We start from the raw sequence: 18922 nt of genomic DNA on the forward strand, positions 1-18922 counted from the left end.
AGCAAGCAATATCGTCCTTTATTTCTGTTTTCCAAATATTAAAACTGGAGGAAATAATTGAATTTTTTGCAATCAGTAGCGAATATGGTATGATTTTTATTACATAGACATAGCATGTAGGTCTCATGTTCATACTAAATATAAAAAAGAAAAAAAAATCCCCCACAATCATTCATGCTTGCAAAAAAAAAAAATCAGTTTTTTTTTATTTCATGATGAAATTTGGAAAACAGAGGTATGTGGTTATTATCTTGTCAGTCGCAGTACATTGCACGTAAATTAACGAATGTAATTTTTTTCTATTATAGAGATGATATTTTAAAGCGACAGAAATATGTTAAAGCAGTTTTCAAGAATTTGTCTAATTTTATTGATGATATATATATAAACATATGCATAACTGACTTGCAAAATTCGTAAAATATCATAAATGAAAGAATGAATGCAAGGATTTTTCCTTTTTGTATCTTGGATAGCTATCTCTGTAAATTAATGTAGGTGCAAATAAAAAATATATCAGTTTTCCTACTTCTAGACAAGGAGGTGAGTTTGATTCCTCATCGTAAACAGAGATTTTTAATTTTTCAATATGGAAAAACAAAAGCAGTACATATTTTATAAAAAGTACAGAAAAAAATAGAGATCATTAAGAGCTACCAAAATTATGAAATTTCTTTAGTAATTACTTTCATGCAGGCTTATTTTAACTTCTTAACGTATATAAAATATTAAAAAATGATGAAATTCAAAAAACTGGAATGCATTTTTAACATTTGTCATAATTGCTTGTTACGATTCATCCACGGTACTAAGGATTTTATTACTTTTAACATGATAATGATTGTTGGTTGGAATATTGCCTGCATATTATTTGGTGCAACATGCAAATTTAAAAATTATTCAAAATTTTCATGATCAGGCAAATTATTTCACCCTGAACAATCAGATCTAATATGTTTTTCAGTAGTAAGTTCTCTAAAAGGGATTTATCAAACTTTTAATTCTATTTTTAAATAAAAATTCATTAATAATTCTATTTTTTTCCCAGGCAGCTTTGGCGTATGATAATGCAATAAACTTTTGCAATGCTTTAAATTTCAAAAAGTTGATTTTTCAGTAATACCAATTTTAATTAATGATGCAATTGCGTAAAGTAAAGATGCTTAAAGTATTATCACAATACCAATGTTCGATTCTAGATTTATTTATTGTTTATTAATGGAAGGCTCTTTAATAAATCACTATCAATATTTTAAATAAGTCAAAAAAATTTTTAAAAAATTGTCATATTCATAATGCGCACGATTACAGCGGATTTATTCTAGTGAAGCTTTAACGTTTAGTTTAAGTTGAATTTATTTTTTGTAGGTGTTTTAAATAAATGCTTTTTCCAGATTTTAACTATGAAAAGAATGTTATGCACAATGACTACACTGAGAAAGGATCTCATTGTTTTGAATCGTAATTAGATGATTAGGAAAACATCAGAGCCACACCCCACACTTTAACACCACACACATTTGAGAATGTCTTGAATATCGACGGCAAGTTTCACATAAATGCTAGCCAACACCCACAGTGAATATTCAGAAAAATCGAGTCTCATATTTATAATCTTTTCTTCTCAAAGCCGAGATATCACAATAGGATTAACAGTCTTGGGAATTCTTATAATCATCTTATTTGTAGTATTAAAATTTTCAGTGGGACACATTTTTGCTACTGAAATACTAAATAGTGTAATATTCGAACGCAATTAAGATTTGCGCACTGGGAAAGCAACTGAATGAATCATCGTCATCCTTGTAACCTGTAGTAAGTGAAATATTTTATCAAGATTTGACATTAAATATCAGCTAATGGTGTTTCAAATTTGATGTTGTTTGGGAGAATTCTACACTTAGATCGTGTTCTGTATTATATTAGGTAAAGATTCTAAGCTATCTGACAAAAATGTAAAAACGAGTAGATGAAATTAAACTAAGCAGATTTTTATCGAAAAACGCAGGTAGAAATGTGTAGCTAGTGTTACACATACACAAAGTAGAAATGACTGATTAAAAAGTGAAATCAAAAGAGACATTGGTAATTCAATTCTTAATGATAGGTACTGTTAAAGGCAAGCATCAACAATATCAGAAGATTTATATTGCTTTGAATGAATTGATTCTACTAGAGATCTTGAGCATTTCAAGCATATTTCCGGCAGCAACTGACATATTAGAAACTGGATTATCAATCTTGGATTAGACTGCGGTGGCCTGAGGAAAGGTTTAAGATCTGGATTCGTGGCAAGGAATTCCAGATTCTGTGCAAGTGGACTTAGTCACGTTGAATATGACATCGAGAACCCAACATCCTCTGAATAATATGGTGACATTTAGAGCAGGTAAGTACCAAATCTTTCAAGTATTCTGCATCCCAAATAACCCACGTGATGCTCCTGTCAATACTCCTTCGTACAGTGGTTGGCAGGGTGGCCGGCCTTGTACACAAGAGGACCTCGTGATGCATTAAAAGAAAGCGTCAATATAACTTATTCAAACTAAATCTAACCAAACCTTATGTTATAAAAACTGAAATTTGAATTAATATTGCGAGAGCTATAGATTAGGAGAGGGCCACATTTTTTGCCAGTCTGTGCTTTATTCTGATTTTCTTTTAAATCTTTTGATGTTAATGATGGTTGCACACGATAATTTATACATAAATTACAGTTGTATAGCTATTTTTTTATATCGTATATGCAATCTAACTTTATTAAAATTGTCATTCTAACGATAAACACCAGAAACAAAAATTTTCTTAATTTTTAACGGCATTGTATAATTTTATGGCTTTATCAGGATTGAATCACGAAAAATACGAATCAATTGAGATTTCACAATACCTTGATGGAGCTTATACTTTAAAACTCTGTTAATGTTTTCTCGAACAAATGCATAACTCTTCATAAAAGTCTAAACTGAAATGGAAGAAATACAAAACATATGTCAATATAGATATAAAGCGAAATAAAATATATGTAAGTAAAAATTGATACAAAAAATGCTAATATTTTTCCTTTACAGTTTAATATCAATGACAATGAATGAAACGATGAAAATGAAATTTGCAGTTAAAATATAAAAAAGATATTTCAAGACTATGAAAGATCGAATAATTTGAAAATCATAATTGTCTTAACTATATTTTTACTTGCCAAAATGCTTTTTATCCAGGCATCAGTATGTTATACTAAGCAATAGATCTGTCTTATCAATCAATATCTGCTATCAACGCTGTAGTCTATGTTGCTCTGTATTTTACGTTGTCATTATTGGCTTATCTTCATCAGATAGTTCCAAAATGTTGAATATTTCTTACTATACATCAAAGGATATAAACCATTTTTAATTGGACGTCAATAAATATTATGAGAATTAAAAATTTAGAGAGCATAAGGAAAATAAAGTTCGTTTTCTTTAGATGTATAAAACATTTTTAAATGAATAAATGCATTATAAAAATGCAGATGATATTATTAGCTTGTATTAAAAAACTGTGATGACTACGAATAATCTATCACTATATGTTCCAAAAAGACTTGTTTTGGATTAATTTGCATAACTTATCCGCTCTATTTCCAATTTTTTTTTTTCGTCGCTCATGATTCTGCAAATTTTTTATCTAATTCGATTGCACAGACTTTCTCTTTTATTGAGCTAACGAAAATGAGAATTCGTTTTAAATTAAGAAAATACAAAACATTTTTCAACTCACTGGAATATAATTCCTTTCATCAAATGCTCTGTTTTGAAAACTATCTCTGCCAAAAGCATCTATTGTATTTCCAATACAATCTTTATTTTTATAAGACTTAGCATTCTTTTATAAATCTATGCTTTGTCGTATATCATGTGCTGCCTAACCACAGAATTTAGACCAATAAAAATGAAATGCCAACTGCTTTTACTTTCATTTTTCAACAGCTAAACAATACTGATGAAATCTTATATTTTTTCTTTTGGTTAAATTATTCTTTGCTTGTAGGCGAGAATTGGCCTTTGTCAAAAGTTTTGGCTCTATAATTTGCTTCCCACATAGAAAACATAACTTTAAATCAAAGTCTTTGAAAAGCACTTTTTTGATAGATATTACAGCTTGCATGCATTTGACTCATATTGTTTCTTCTTCTATAACTTCTTACTTATGAAAGCATTTCCTTATTGAGTCTGTGCATTTTCAATCTTTTTTTATCTATCAATTGATAATCTATTAATAAAGTCATTAATACCTTGTTTATCAGGAGGTACATATTCACAGACACTAAGGAAATACTGATAATCTGGAAGCAAATCATCGAAAACTTCAGTGATGAGCATATGGTCACGTATATTTCCCGTAGATTGCTTTAGTTTTACGTTCTAATTTCATTTAAACTGGGAATACATTCCGTCATTTGTTTTCCATCGCAAGTAGCATTAAAAATCTTTTTGTAACATACACATCTTTTTGTAACATACACATCTTTTTGTAACATACACATCTTTTTGTAACATACACATCTTTTTGTAACATAACATCTTTTTGTAACATACATCAGCACAAATCCAAAGTGAGTATTCACTTTGGATTTGTGCTGATACAAAAAACATATTACTTTAGCAATATTACAGGTCCATTTTCATTCCAGCTAGCTGGGATATCTTATGAATTTAAATAACTTTTCTTGCATTCAGTTAGCTGTTTTATGTCTTCCTCTAAATCGTCATTTATTGCTGGAGCAATTTTTTTAAATATTCTAAAATAGTTCTTCGCTCTGTAAAATTACTTTTACTTGGAATTTCCATAAATTTCAGTTCTGAGCTCCTTTGGAAAGCAATAATTCAGTACTATTACTTGATTCAATCTCAATATTGTTGTTTCAATCTTTAGTTCAACTATCTACTAAACCTAACGTTTTATTCCTCTGTTTAATTTCAACAAATTTATTTATAACTATAGCAGATATATGGTACCTGAAACCATTATCTGTTAAACGTTTAACCATTTTACTAGATAAGCGATTTTTACTGGATTTCAGATTTGTAAAAAAAAACTACTTTCTTATAACCATAAATAATTAACTTGAAAAAGAAATTTATAATCTACAAACTATATACATAAATGTTTTTTTTTCTGATCTTGATATTTAAACTGGTCCCATGTAATAATTAATGACCCTTAGAATTGAATATTGAACACTTGTAGTTTAGTTACCACATTATATTGCCTATTATGTATACTATCAGCGAAATAAAAATAAATAATGCCTCCGAAGGCATAATTCAATTACTATCAAGTATCATATCAAGATACCACTGAGCTAAATAATACAGAAGCGAAAAAAGAATTCTTTAAAACCACATAAAAATATGAAAAGAACTCGTATGCAATAATAATTCATTTACTCTCAATTGTTATTTTTATTGAATGGCAACACGTGGAACTCAAATATTGCGCGAAATGCTAATGCATAAGCCTGGTGTTTAATTAATAATTAAGTCCCGTAGGTCAACTTGGAAAAAAAGTTTATTCAGTAAAATAAATAAATAGAAAACACACTAAAATTAGAAAAGTTGCACAGATCAATTTTCAGTTACAAACTTCAAGTTACGATAATTAGAAATGTACTGAACTCTAGAATGATACAAAAATTATAGCTCTCCAATTGCAAACAAAATTATGATGATTCCTAAAATTTCCCAACTATTAATTCTAATTTATCATTTAGAATCAAGTTAATAAAAATTAATTCGAATTTTAAAATAGCTTTAAAAAAATTTCCATTTGGGATAATCCATCTGTGACCCATATTTCATCTCGATATATAAAACGATCCAAGAGTGTAAAGCGACGATTAAAACGAACAGAAAGATAAACCAGATCTTTTATATATTTAGAATATCATCCCTAAATGGTTTTGCAATTTATTAATTAATAGATTTCTGATGTTTCACCGAATGAGAGAAGTATTAATTATAACATAACGTAAATGTAAGAGAAATAAAGACAACATTAAATTCTTATTTAACTCTTAACTTGTATACTCTATTAACTCATATTTATGTATACTTGGTTTATAAAAAAGAATACAATACCGACCTGTTCCATTACTAACGCGCAAGATGATGCGGGTGGTATATTGCAGTCTATGATTATTTTTGGTGGAATTATCAGCAAAGCCGCTTCATACAAAACGAATAAAGTGCAAAACATCAAATCATAAAGGCCTATAAAGAGATTAAAATATCCATTAATTTCATATCTATTCATACTAATCCATTGTTTTTGCTTTATACGAAATGAATAAAGTTCAAAATATCAAATCATAAAGGCCTATAAAGAGATTAATGTATCCATTACTTTCATATCCATTCATACTTATCCATTGCTTTTGCTTTATACGAAATGAATAAAGTGCAAAGCATCAAATCATAAAGGCCTATAAAAAGATTCAAATATCTATTACTTTCATATCTACTCATGTTTATCCATTGTTTTTGTTTCATACGAAATGAATAAAGTGCAAAATATTGAATCACAAAATCTATAAAGAGATTAAAGTATCCATCGTTATACATACAGAGTTCTAAATATTGAGCGATCATAAATTCTTTAATTCAGAAACGTTCTTTAATTTAATTTAAAATTAATTCTTTAATTTAAACGTAAGCCACTTTATACCAATTTTCCAGAAAAATGAAAAATAAAAATGGAAAAACTTCAATTCGTTATTTGAATAAATTATAATTATAAATTATAAAATAAATAAATTATAAAAAGTGTATTCTTAATAAATTTACCTAGTTATGACTTGATGTAATATCAGATTTTGTATACAAAATTGTTGTAACTGGAAAATCGTCTTTTTTAAATTACATTCCTTTGGTACTGAAAAGCAGAATTATAAAACACCTTTCAGGATTGAATAAAGGATGAGTAAATTATAGTACTGGTGTAAACTTGATATCTTCTTTGCGAAGAAATTGCGAGTTATTTCCTTTATATCAAATAATGAGTTTAAAAAAGTTAGATATGCGCTACATTGGTGATACGTAAAATATCCAATGGCTATTCAGTCTCAAATCTAGTGTTATGGGGCACGCATTTCAGACATTATTCCTCCAAAGATCTTGTAGCGAATGCCTATCATCTTTCCATATGAATCTGTAAACTACAGTCTCCGTCGAGGCTGTGTGTGACGTAATGGCGCGCTGCACATCATCCGGGTATTGACACGCACGATGCTTCTAAAAAGCTATTCTCTCCGTTTTCTTCGGAATGTTCGCGCACTCGCCTCGGTGAAGCTTGTAGTGAATCAAAATTATTTGTTTCATTTCTTAAGTTTAAAAGTAAATAAAATTATTTTTCTAACATGTTGCAATAATTGGAGTCAACCACAACTGCACGTAACCCTAATTACGACATCCTCAAAGCTTATTCATTTTTGGTCTTAAAAGAAATTCATAATTCAAGAGGTTATACTCTGAATTAGATGACACATTTTTTAGGAGGGAGGATATGGTCATTTCCATTCACATGACAACTGAGAAATTTAAAGTCACATTCAGGCGTTCTTTTTTAAATCTTTTAAATGAATTACTATTTTAACTGAATCCTTTAACGACGTATCATGCATTAAATACAGAATTTACGTTCTTTAATTCTGTATACGCTTATTTAAAATTAATAAAAATATTAATTTAAAAAACAAAAATCAATTAAATTCTCTTAAGAATATGAGATGCTCTTTTCTTTTTTAAGCAATAGCAATAGAAGTAAAAAATAAAACGTAGCATTTAATTAAAAGCTAAAATAAATTTATGGTTAAATACAGATTTAAAAATGAGAAATTCCCTAAGATAAAAGAGTTTGACAAAATATTAAAAAAAAATAATCTGCAATGTTATGTTTTTGCATTCAAATTTTAAATCCTTTCAATAAAAGCGTAATCAAATTGCATAAGTACATAACCAATAACTGAGATTTTCAGCTTTTGTCAAAATAACGACCCGTTTTGAAACTATATTGGAGCTCTTTTAGGATTCAACTTTCAATTTAGAACGCGATTAAAAAATGCAGGTGAAAAGTGAACCACCATATCCTCTTCAAACCTCCGTCCAAATCTAGCAGGAGTGGACGGAGGTTTGCCATACAACAGCCCAGCGGTCAATCGAATCTCTATCCAGCAACCTTTTCAATCTTTAAGCCAAATATGACTCTTGCGCCAAATAAACTACAGAAAAACAACAACAATCAATCTTTAAACTGAACTCTTGGCAATAAACGACGATTCGGTATGAAGGAAATATTGGAATGTAATTTAGTTAGTTTTTTCATAGTTTTTTTTTTTTTTTAATTTCAAACAAAAAAATTATTTTTGTCATGGAAAGTTCACACATAACAACAACAAAAAAAAAATACACGAAAAAATCCAAGTAGAATTTAAAGGATTAAAAAAAATCCAATTAGAATTTTAGGGAATTAAAAAAAAATTCAAATAGAATAGGGAACGCTTAAGAGAGAAATACAGCGCATCGTGGCATACAAATCCTGTAAAGATGAATGAAGTAGCATAAGTATATTTGCTGAATCAAGTCCTAAAAATAATTTATTCAAATCATCATTTTTGGAAAGATGTACTTGAAGTCGGAGTCTGAATTTTATAGTGCTAACATGGTCTTTTGTATTTCTTTATACACAAAGCGAGAATAACTGGAAGGACTAAGTTTTAGCTAAGGTATTTGAGATCATTTTAAAGACCTGAATCTCATAACTAAAAATAAATATCTTAAGAGTTTTCTAAAGTCTTATTTGATTAGTTAAAAATTACTTCCAAAAGCAAAATATAAAATGTAAATCACAGTTCAAAGAAGTTAGTGCGTTTTAAGATCAAAAATATGACACCAAAGTATCTGGAAATTTAAATTTCATATTTCATAAAAATTATGTCTAAATGTTTCGAGCAGAAAACACATTCAGCTCTCGATTCTACCAGTTTCACAAGCATATGAAAAATTCTATCATCATATGAAGCTTTTGTCTTTTGTGCACAACGTTCTCTTTCGTTATAGAAATTTTAAATATAAGAAATGCCGTATATTAATCACAATATAATTAAATTATATATTTTCTAAGGAACTATATAACAATCAGTTTTTCCATTTGCAACATAACACTAAGCTTTGAATTTGAAAGTCATAAAATATGCGGATGTTTTCATTTTAAATGTAACATGCTTTCAAAAATGATCAAAGATCTAGCAAAGCAACACTGACTTCAAAATTAAATATGTTTGTTTCAAAATGTTTGTAAACATTTTGGAAAATATTTCCCTTTAGTAAGCTTAAAAATATAAAATAATAATGAAAATACAAATTAACTTTTTATAAAGAAGATGAATAGTATCACTTGAATCATATGAATATTATCTTACTATCATCATATCTTTCACTTGAGACAACACAAATCACTTCATTTCTACTTTATCCCATATTTTTCTGGACTATACATTATTTCAATGGCATATTTATTAAAGATACCCAAAAATACTTAATACTTACCCTTCTTCTTCGCAAATGCTCTAGAAGAAGCCCAGAATCGAAAGACAGGATGTAAAAAGAAAACAATCGATAAGTTGATGCCAATCCATACGGCAGTAACAATGTGAAACTGACCAAATGACCATGAAACCAATGCTAAATCTCTTTTTAACCTAAAATTTAAATCACAATAAAATAAAATAACGAATAGAATGCCACAATTATTCATAAAATCATAATTTAAATTTAAAAAAAAACTTTATTTGAGTTGGATTATGGACTTAAAAAATATTTACGCAACCTGATCGAATATATCCCTTAGTTTTTTAAGTATCAACTATTTTTTAAACATATTTTTTTATTAAGGTAGTTGGGTCGACCTAAAAGTCTCAATGGGAGTAAAGGTTTATATAAAAGAACAAATGAAAAATTAAAACATAGTTCAATTTAGCTTTGTTCGAATAATGTTACTATAAGAAATTATTTGGAACAGATTTCTCAATTTTTAGCAAATAAAAGAACAAATGAAAAATTAAAAAATAGTTCAATTTAGTTTTGTTTGCATAATGTTACTACAAAAGATTATTTGGAACAGATTTCTCAATTTTGAACCATGATCAAATGAATAAAAAGTAGCAAAATATGTAATTTTAAAGGTAGAAATATGTTTAACTATAAACAATTTACTAACATATTTTTAAAATAAGATTAAATTTAATTATAATTATAAAAACTGCACCTGACTGGAACACAAATAGCTTCTTGAATCGGAATAGCACAGAAAATAGTTATAATGCAGTTATAATAAATAGTATTCCTCAAAAGCTAGACTGAGAAGAAGGCAAAACACGAACACACTATTTCAATTAAACATTTCAAATGTTTATCCAGAGAACATAAAAAAATGTGGCTATGTGATTTTAGAACATAATTCGAGAAAGAAATAAAAAAAAATGATACAGAACATATGACATTGTATTAATGTAATATGTTTTATAAAAAGTTAATTATGTATATTATTGTGCTTAAATATAAATAATCAACAATAAAATCTGCGTTCAGTGAATTTATTTCGTCAACTCTGTACAATTAAAATGTTTAGATTATCCAAATATCATAATAAAATTCACATAAAAATTTGCGTCACAAAAGTGTAAAAATCCATCACATATATGAAGACATAAAATAAAGTATATGTCATAAAGAGTGAAGAAATATGAGCGAATAGAAATTTTCATAAAATCAGTAAAAATAAAAAAGGGATTATTCCAAATATTTTAAATAAATGGAAGCAGAGTAATAAAAAAGAAGAAAAAACGATTAAAATTCAATTTATAAGAATTTATCGTCCAATTAATAATAGAAAAAATATTGTCAATAAACGAATAAAATAATGCAAATGATAATTTGCCCTGAACAAAAGGGAGGAAAATATGGATATCATGCTGTATTGTTTACTTTAAATTGTTAATCAGTGAATACCTTTCAAAATTGAATTAGGTTTATAACAATATTAAAATTTTTCCATGCGGATTACCATCATTAGGCTTTATATGATATTTAAAAGTAAAAACCTTTATTATAAATTGATCAGTGATCCAGTTTAAATTTGTGCATATCATAAATGATCAACTGGCGCATTTCTATATTCTGCGGCATGATTCAGATCACATTGTTTACTGATTTTTAACCCTCCTTTGCATGGTTTTTTTTTGTGAAATAAATCAGGATAATTCCTGCTCTAGATTAAAGGAAATCTTCAATGTCCCTCTCTTCTAAATTCCTCCACTCATTATCGTATTTATTAGAAAAAAAGAAAAGAAAAGAAAAAGAAATCAGATGTGTTATAAAAAATATTCAAGAAATAGAAAGTTTCTTCCAACCACAACAAGCAGCGAAATGGCAAGTTCAAACCTCCTATAATGATTGTGACATTTAAATTCTTTGACAGCTACGTTCCTTATTACGCAATAGGTGCGAAAAAGTCAATAAATTTACAGTACACCTGTTTTCAGTACATTTTTTGTTCACTAGATGTTATGATGGAAATTTCTATCATCATGCAAAGATGGGTTAAGTAATGGTATGCTTACGTATTGTGGTTAATAAACAAGTCTATGGTAGACGATTAAAATAAAAGAATTGTATGTTTATATATACATTTTTTTCAAATGAAGATTACAGCATAGTAACTTCTAGAAACTGAATGCAAACGGAATCTAAGAAAGAAAAAAAAATCTGGTACTTACCGTTCGACATTAAAGTAATAGAAGATAGCGATGTGCAGGTACAGGAATACAAAAAAAGCAAGAATTAAGTTGTATAAAGAGCGTACATTAGGACTTCTCCAAAGATTTCTGAATAGAAACGGAAAATCAATAATAATAATAAAAATAACTTTTTAAAATGCTTAATGTTTTAAATTTTTAACATTTAAACATAAAATCAGATAGAGATTCTTAAGAATTTCTTGATACATTTTATTAGAAATCAAAATTATTTAAAATTACATATTTTGATCAATAAAAGAATATTGTTTAAAAAAAACCATGTTAACATTTCAGGTGGTATCAACATGCTAGCAATTTTATTTCTTCGTATGCGCAAGTATAGACATTTTTATTAAAAATTAAACAGCATTAAGATTCGCTAAAAATTCGCCATATTAGATATCGTCAAATTTAACAATGAACCGAATAAAACTATTCTTTGGAGCTACTTTTATTAATATATTTAAACTCAGAATAGCTTTCATTTAATTTTTTTTACTCTTCCTATTAATCTTTCATTCATAATTAAAATTATCGTGTAATAAGGTAATTATTTTTCTGAAATTATTTACAACGCAAAGGGAGTTTGAATTTGTGAAGCCACATATTTCGCATTTTCCCACACATTTAAAATTCAACTCAAATTTAGTTGAATTGATTGATAAAATAAGAAATTAAGTTTCGAAGTATTAAAATATTGCATTTTTTCGAAGTACTCAGGAATTAAAATTTTCTAATTTCCAGCATATCAGAATGCGTGTTAAAAAGGAATAACAATCGTCAATCCTTCTTAACATGAAATAAATCAAATTTAAATTGAATAAAAATTCGTTTTTGAAATTATTTCTGCAGACATTTTCTTATTTGTAAAATGGCATATGTTTTATCGTGTACTATAAATGAGAATTAAGAAAATAATATAAACACAACGAAACTGCATGCATCCATAGAATATAAATTATGATTTTGCAGGAATTTCGTAAAAGAAAAAAGTCCCTGTTTTGAAACCTGACTCAAGTCTTCTATACTCTATTATGAAGTCAGCATAACTGAGCGATATTCACAAATTTTTTTGAAATATCTATTGACATACAAGTTAAATGAAAAACATTGCAAATATTTTCGATTATCGAGTTAAGTGACTTCGAAATGACCTCAGGTTTAGTGAAAAATGGAAAAAAAAAAATTGCAAAGAAATCAGAATACAATTTAACGATAAAATAAAATTTATTATTTTGAAGCATATCGTAACATACGAGAATAGGAAAACTGTCCACAACTTGTAGGGCATCTCAAAATTCTTCTATGTATTCGAAGAATATTCGGGAATAATTATTCAGAAATGTAAAAAAAGATCTATTATTCTCTAGAAACATAAATTAGCAATAAACAACATTTAAAATGAAAGATTGAACCAAGCTACCATTAAAAAGATTTGAACCATTGTTAATCACATCGAGTTCAATATTCAACTAAGCCAAGATGGCTGGTGACTTATATACAAATCTAGGAATAATGAACTTTCATTTGAAATTATATATTATATATTAAGTGGTTGTAGTCAAGGAACTATTCTTTGGTTTTCCTCGTAATTTTAAATATTTTGAAACAATAGTATTTATTAAACTTAAAAGTTATAAGAATTAATGATACTTTAGCAAAAATATTTAATGGCATGGCATCTAAAATAAAACATCATTTTCATGGTTATCTGAATGGAGTGAAATATATTTAAATTAAAGTAATAATCTTATGACTTACGTTAAAGTTGAATTTCTTAAAACAAATTCTTTTCTTCGTAATTCCCTCGGAGCTTCAGAACCTCTGAAAAATATTTTAGATGAATAAATGTGGATGGAAAACTGCAGGCAGAATATGGCGTCGTTCCCTGGTTATGAAAATTCATTAAGCAAAGAAATATTATATTTAAACAAACTACTATTGTTTGTAAATAATTAGTATAAGTTTATAGGCAAATTGCCTTAGTTAATTGCAACATAATTTTTATTGCTAGTGTAAAAGTGAAATTCTGCTATATATCTTTCGTTAAGCATTAAATTTCTTAGCGCTATATACTTTATCTATGGAACTACCTATGGATTCTCGAATTCTCAGACTCGGACACTACTTGCATTTTTACCCCTTCCGACGCCATGAAAGGATGATTTATAAGAACAAATCCGATTTAAGTGATGATTGTCGTTACTTATTCCACGGGGAATCTCAATTTCAAATTCTTGTCTCAGGAACAATGCTTGAAAAGTCCGAACAGTTTGTTCTGTATAGGCACACAATTCAGGTCTCCTTGAAACGTGTCAGTCCTAGATGCCTGAAATGTTTCTTTTGGTGCAATACGAATTTATTTTGTAGGATTGCGCTAAAAAATAATAAACAAGATCCAGAAATATATTACTTTTTTTAACCTGTCTTCTTCTTTTAACTTGTTGGAAGGTCATTAACAGAATCAGATTTTTAAACTAATTTAATCAATTTATGAAATTAGCTATTTAGAATAGAGTTCACGACTCATTCCAGTTTTAAAGAAATGGCTAATTTCTTTCATGAATCCATATCGTGCTTTTTATCTCATAGATGAAATTTCTTGAAGAATAAATTTTCGATTTAATGCTTTTTGCTCGTCGTTTCTATGAAGAGACATTTCCGACAGGTAGAGCTACTAATTTATCGTTTGGTTTCTTAATTAAGACCTTTCACAGAGCGGTACTAGTTCACCGTTTGGTTTCTTACTTTTAATTAATCAATTTCGCGTCTCAAAAAATCATTTATCGTTAGAATTTTCAAACTTTTTATGTTTCTAAGTCACACTCGTGTAATACGCAACTAACATTTATTCTTTTAACTACTTTTTGTATACTTTAGATCCACATAATTTGAAGATTTGAACCGCATGTTACAAATAGTAAATGTTTCTCAAAGAAAATGTAAACTTGTGATAAATATTAGAACATATTTTAAAATGAAGCTACCTTATATTAATTGGATTTTACCACACATGCAACAGCTTTAAAAATATTGCAGTATTCTGTTTGTATGACGGATTTGAATGTTTGAGGTACTTTTTGGTTTTGAAATGATACCGATTCCCTTTACAGTATTATAATCATCGTCAAATAAGGCAAAAGAGAACAATAGTGTATTTCACATACAGTATATTAATAAGAGATATAATTACTGTTTTGAGACATAGGGAAAAACCTTATCTGTGATTGAAAGATTTGATGCTGTAGAATTAATATGTATTGAATTTTTAAATAATTTTGTTGTCATCCTGTAACTCATTTATTTTGCCAAAAATATGCTAATTGAAATCATGTATTGTTTTTCTAAAAAATTTAATGCAGAAAATGTTAAGAAAAATTGACTTTTAATACTATTTACATTATGAATCTGACAGCAAGGCATTTAATTATATATTAAATGTCTATTAAAGTTTTAAAATTTAAGTTTGATCAGATTTTAAACACTTACCTTAAGCTGAAATTAATCAGGGATAAAATATTTCATAACAAGATAGAAATAGTATACAATTATAAATATTCATAGTTGTTAGTTGTCATTATCAATAATTTCTTTACAGTTTTACAAGAAAATATCTCTACATTTCTTACATCCTTAAACTAAAAATAATAGTAAATATTCCTTAAAGTTCATTAAATTGCATCATTTAGGTGCATCATTATAAATATACCCACATTAAATCTATCGAGTCAGAAAATTACAGCGAGAAATTTGGGTCACAATGATAAGGACTGTTATTGCTTTCGACTGACCCTTGAGAGGGTGGAGTTCGCTGAAGACACGGAACTATAATACTAGAACGTTTTTGAGACACTTTGTATACTAAAAAGATATTGAGAGGAAAAGCACGAAGGACATAAAAATTCACTAGGAAAAGCGATATAATGGAAATAAAAATGCAAACAAAATATGATTAATGTAAAATTTATTTATTAATGGAAGACTAATAATAAACTAATACATACAAAAGATTTCTAGATTAACATTGTCTATTTCGTTCTTTGCATTTTAGAGGCATTTTTCTTCACTATTAATGAACTAAAAAAAATCTGGCATATTTCAATATATTAAATCAAAAAGAAAATTAAAGAAAATATCTAAGCGCTGCTTCGATATTCTAAGTCACTAAAACATACATAATATTATATTATAACAAAATAATTTAGCAAAAAATACTCCACTTTCTGATTACATGTTAAAATAAATATCCGCTTTTTTAAGAAATAACACCTTTTATGTGTTCTGAAAATCTTTCAAAATTCAAATGTATAGAAACAGTTTTGATTTTCTTTGAGATTAAATTGTTTTGCATAAATATAAAAATAATTTTCTGTTTTAAGAGCCATAAAAAAAAACTAAAAATAATAAAGATGCTTACTTGGGTAAAGATAGCTTATTCATAAAATCGTTTTGAGGGTTTTTATGTTTTAATTCAAGTTCCGTGATTATTCTATCAGGGTCTTTCTCGAACTTGGCATCAACATCATTCAAAATATCAATACTCGGATCCTAATGAAGCAATGCATATATTAAGGATATTTAAATGAAAAAAAAATCACTAAGTTTCATTTAATAAATTAAATTAACAGAATCTCTCTCTTTCTCTCTCTCTCTCTATATATATAACGCTAACGTGTCATAGAAATCACTCTTATTACTTATCATCGAATGGCAACAGTCTAATGTAAACAAAGCGACATGCAAAGGTTTCAGACTACTTTATTGAACGTTTGTACAGCTGCACTTAATTCAAAACTTCGCATTTTAACGGAGCTGCAATTTTCAATTTATGGAGTTCAAATAATTAATAGAAAAACAAAATAGTATTAGAATTTTTGGGTTTGCTGTGTCATTATATACGGTGTACAGTCCCAGGAAAAAACATATAAAAGAAGTCAAGACGTTATAAACCAATTGAATTGAGTGCGAAAGCAGGCTGAACCGCCGCTTGATTGATGGTTGCTATATCTCGCTTATGAAAACTGATGCTCATATCTTCTAGAAGTATTCCATGTTTTTTGTGTGTGTGTGTGTGTGTGTTACTAAATTTTTTTTAAAAATTACCTTTATAATGATGTCAGTTTCACTTGCGTACATTTTTTCGATATTTTTAAAAATTTACTTTGATTTCAGTCGCATGCGTCCACCAATATTATAATCGATTCCTTTCCGATTCTATTTCAAAGTATGTACATTTCTTTTAATATTCGTGCCAGAAATTTTTAATAGGCAGATTCAATTTAAATAATCTTTTCAGGCGTATCGAATAACACATTGAAATTTTTAAAAAATAGATTCCCAATTAAGATAGAATTAAAAGACGATAAATAAAAATTAAATCCATAAAAGTAAATAGAAAGAAAGCCTTTCTTGATGGTTTATGCTGGTTTCTGTCAATTTAACCCTTTCTAGGGCAGTGGGAAATATGCTTCTCACCAAATTTATCAATCTTTGTATGAATTTATGTAGGTTGGCATAAGTTCTGACAATTTTTTTAGTAAGTCAGAAACTTAGATACTTCAGTTCTTTATCTCAGACAAAATGATGCCTCTTGATTTGTTACTTAATTATTGATAACCAAATTAATTAATTAATCAAATTAAATTTATCTAATAAGTTACATGAATCCCTTTTCTTATTCTAATTTCAAGCCTAAAAATATTTTAACATAATATGACTAAAAAAATGGCCATTTAAAGAGTTAAAGGAACTCTATTTCCTCAACACTTTTTATAAATACAAACTTTTACTTGTAAATAAAAGGAGATGTGAATGAGACAATTAAAGAATTATCCTATCTATATTTCCAAGATCCGAACTACAAGAGACACCATTCCTTAAAGGCATTATAATGGAACAGAAGAGACAATGGCAGCGAACAGTAATGGCACACATTTATTGAGATTAAGCCGATGAGGATTAAAAAATAAACGCAAATCACAAATCTGGATTTATCTCTTTCATACCAATGAGAAACCAACCAAGAAAATACTCTCCAGTTTGACTCGATGCCTTTCGCATTCATTCAGCAAATGCAAGTAAAAAGAAGTTGCAAAAGAATTTCTAATCCATGCATATTCTGCAAATAAGACGCTTGGCGAAATTACACCAGTTTTTTCAAAAGAATATGAAACATCTCTATGGTACATTGAAAGATTCGAACAATAAAAACAGCATAGAAAGATTTCATGAAAAATTCAGTGAATTTTTTAACAATATAAAAAGGCCTTGAGAAACTAGCGCATTGTTGAAATATTCAATGCTATTTGAAAGGAATTTATGCTGCAGGATATTATTTTACATATTTATTGATCATTATAATGGAATATTATGTAAACAAAACTGAACTTATGCTACTTGCATGCCATCCAGTTTGTTGAAAGCACCAAAACTACTAACAAGATATGTAAAGAATCTGAAAAATGTCTGTTGCCTAAAATTACTCTCCACCGATAGCTTCCGTATTTCCGAAACGGAAATTTTCAGATAAAACTTTTAATTCGAGTCATTCCACCTCAAACAAATATTTTTAAAGAATAAATTTGAAAATTTTTAATCAATTAGAAAACACTCATGAAATATTCCTCAGTCCAGAAAGTATAGTAATTAATTGATTCATTTACCTGCAGCATTTGCCTTAGTTCCCAAAGCTCTATATCTCGAGCCTTCTTTCTGATCTCCACCCTGTTAGACATGATCCTCAACCCTCTTCTCTTGAACACCAACCCTGAATGTGATAAACTTCATACAGAGCGATCGACATAAAAGCAAATACAAGAAGTGCACAACAGGTGCGAGCTCGACGGCAGTAAGCAAACAATTTTAGACAGAATACGTGTCCGGTTAAAATCCTTTTCACGACGAAACAATCGTCTGCTCTTAAATAGCAAATATCTGTGTTCAGTTTTACATTTATTCCTTTCAGTAATTATAATAAAGCTAAGGTCCTGTGTTTTGATTTTATTTGCATTAAAAATTTATAAGGCATATTTTTGAAACTTGAGCAACTTATTATTCAATGAAAAAAGATTTTGAATAGATGATAAC

At 28.1% G+C, this 18922-nt stretch overlaps 1 protein-coding gene across 1 annotated transcript; it reads right to left on the reverse strand.

Annotated features, from left to right (window-relative positions):
* Window positions 1-3276: 3276 nt before the first annotated feature.
* LOC129981560 (sterol O-acyltransferase 2-like) lies at window positions 3277-18607 on the reverse strand. Its single transcript, XM_056092444.1, has 7 exons — window positions 18499-18607; window positions 16254-16384; window positions 13598-13660; window positions 11816-11923; window positions 9588-9739; window positions 6127-6254; window positions 3277-3365 (listed from the first exon to the last, which is right to left on the reverse strand). The coding sequence occupies exons 1-7, from the start codon at window positions 18568-18570 to the stop codon at window positions 3363-3365; spliced, it is 657 nt and encodes a 218-aa protein (XP_055948419.1). The 5' UTR covers window positions 18571-18607; the 3' UTR covers window positions 3277-3362.
* Between the last annotated feature and the right edge of the window lie 315 nt (window positions 18608-18922).

Source organism: Argiope bruennichi, chromosome 8, assembly GCF_947563725.1.
Source record: "Argiope bruennichi chromosome 8, qqArgBrue1.1, whole genome shotgun sequence".
Lineage (NCBI taxonomy): Eukaryota > Metazoa > Arthropoda > Arachnida > Araneae > Araneidae > Argiope > Argiope bruennichi.

Coding starts and splice junctions, on each gene's coding strand:
- LOC129981560 (XM_056092444.1), bottom strand. CDS start 18,570: ATGTCTAACAGGGTGGAGATCAGAAAGAAGGCTCGAGATATAGAGCTT. Junction 16,385..18,498: donor AACTAAGGCAAATGCTGCAG/GTAAATGAATCA, acceptor TTGCTTCATTAG/GATCCGAGTATTGATATTTT. Junction 11,924..13,597: donor TTAAGAAATTCAACTTTAAC/GTAAGTCATAAG, acceptor GTTTCTATTCAG/AAATCTTTGGAGAAGTCCTA.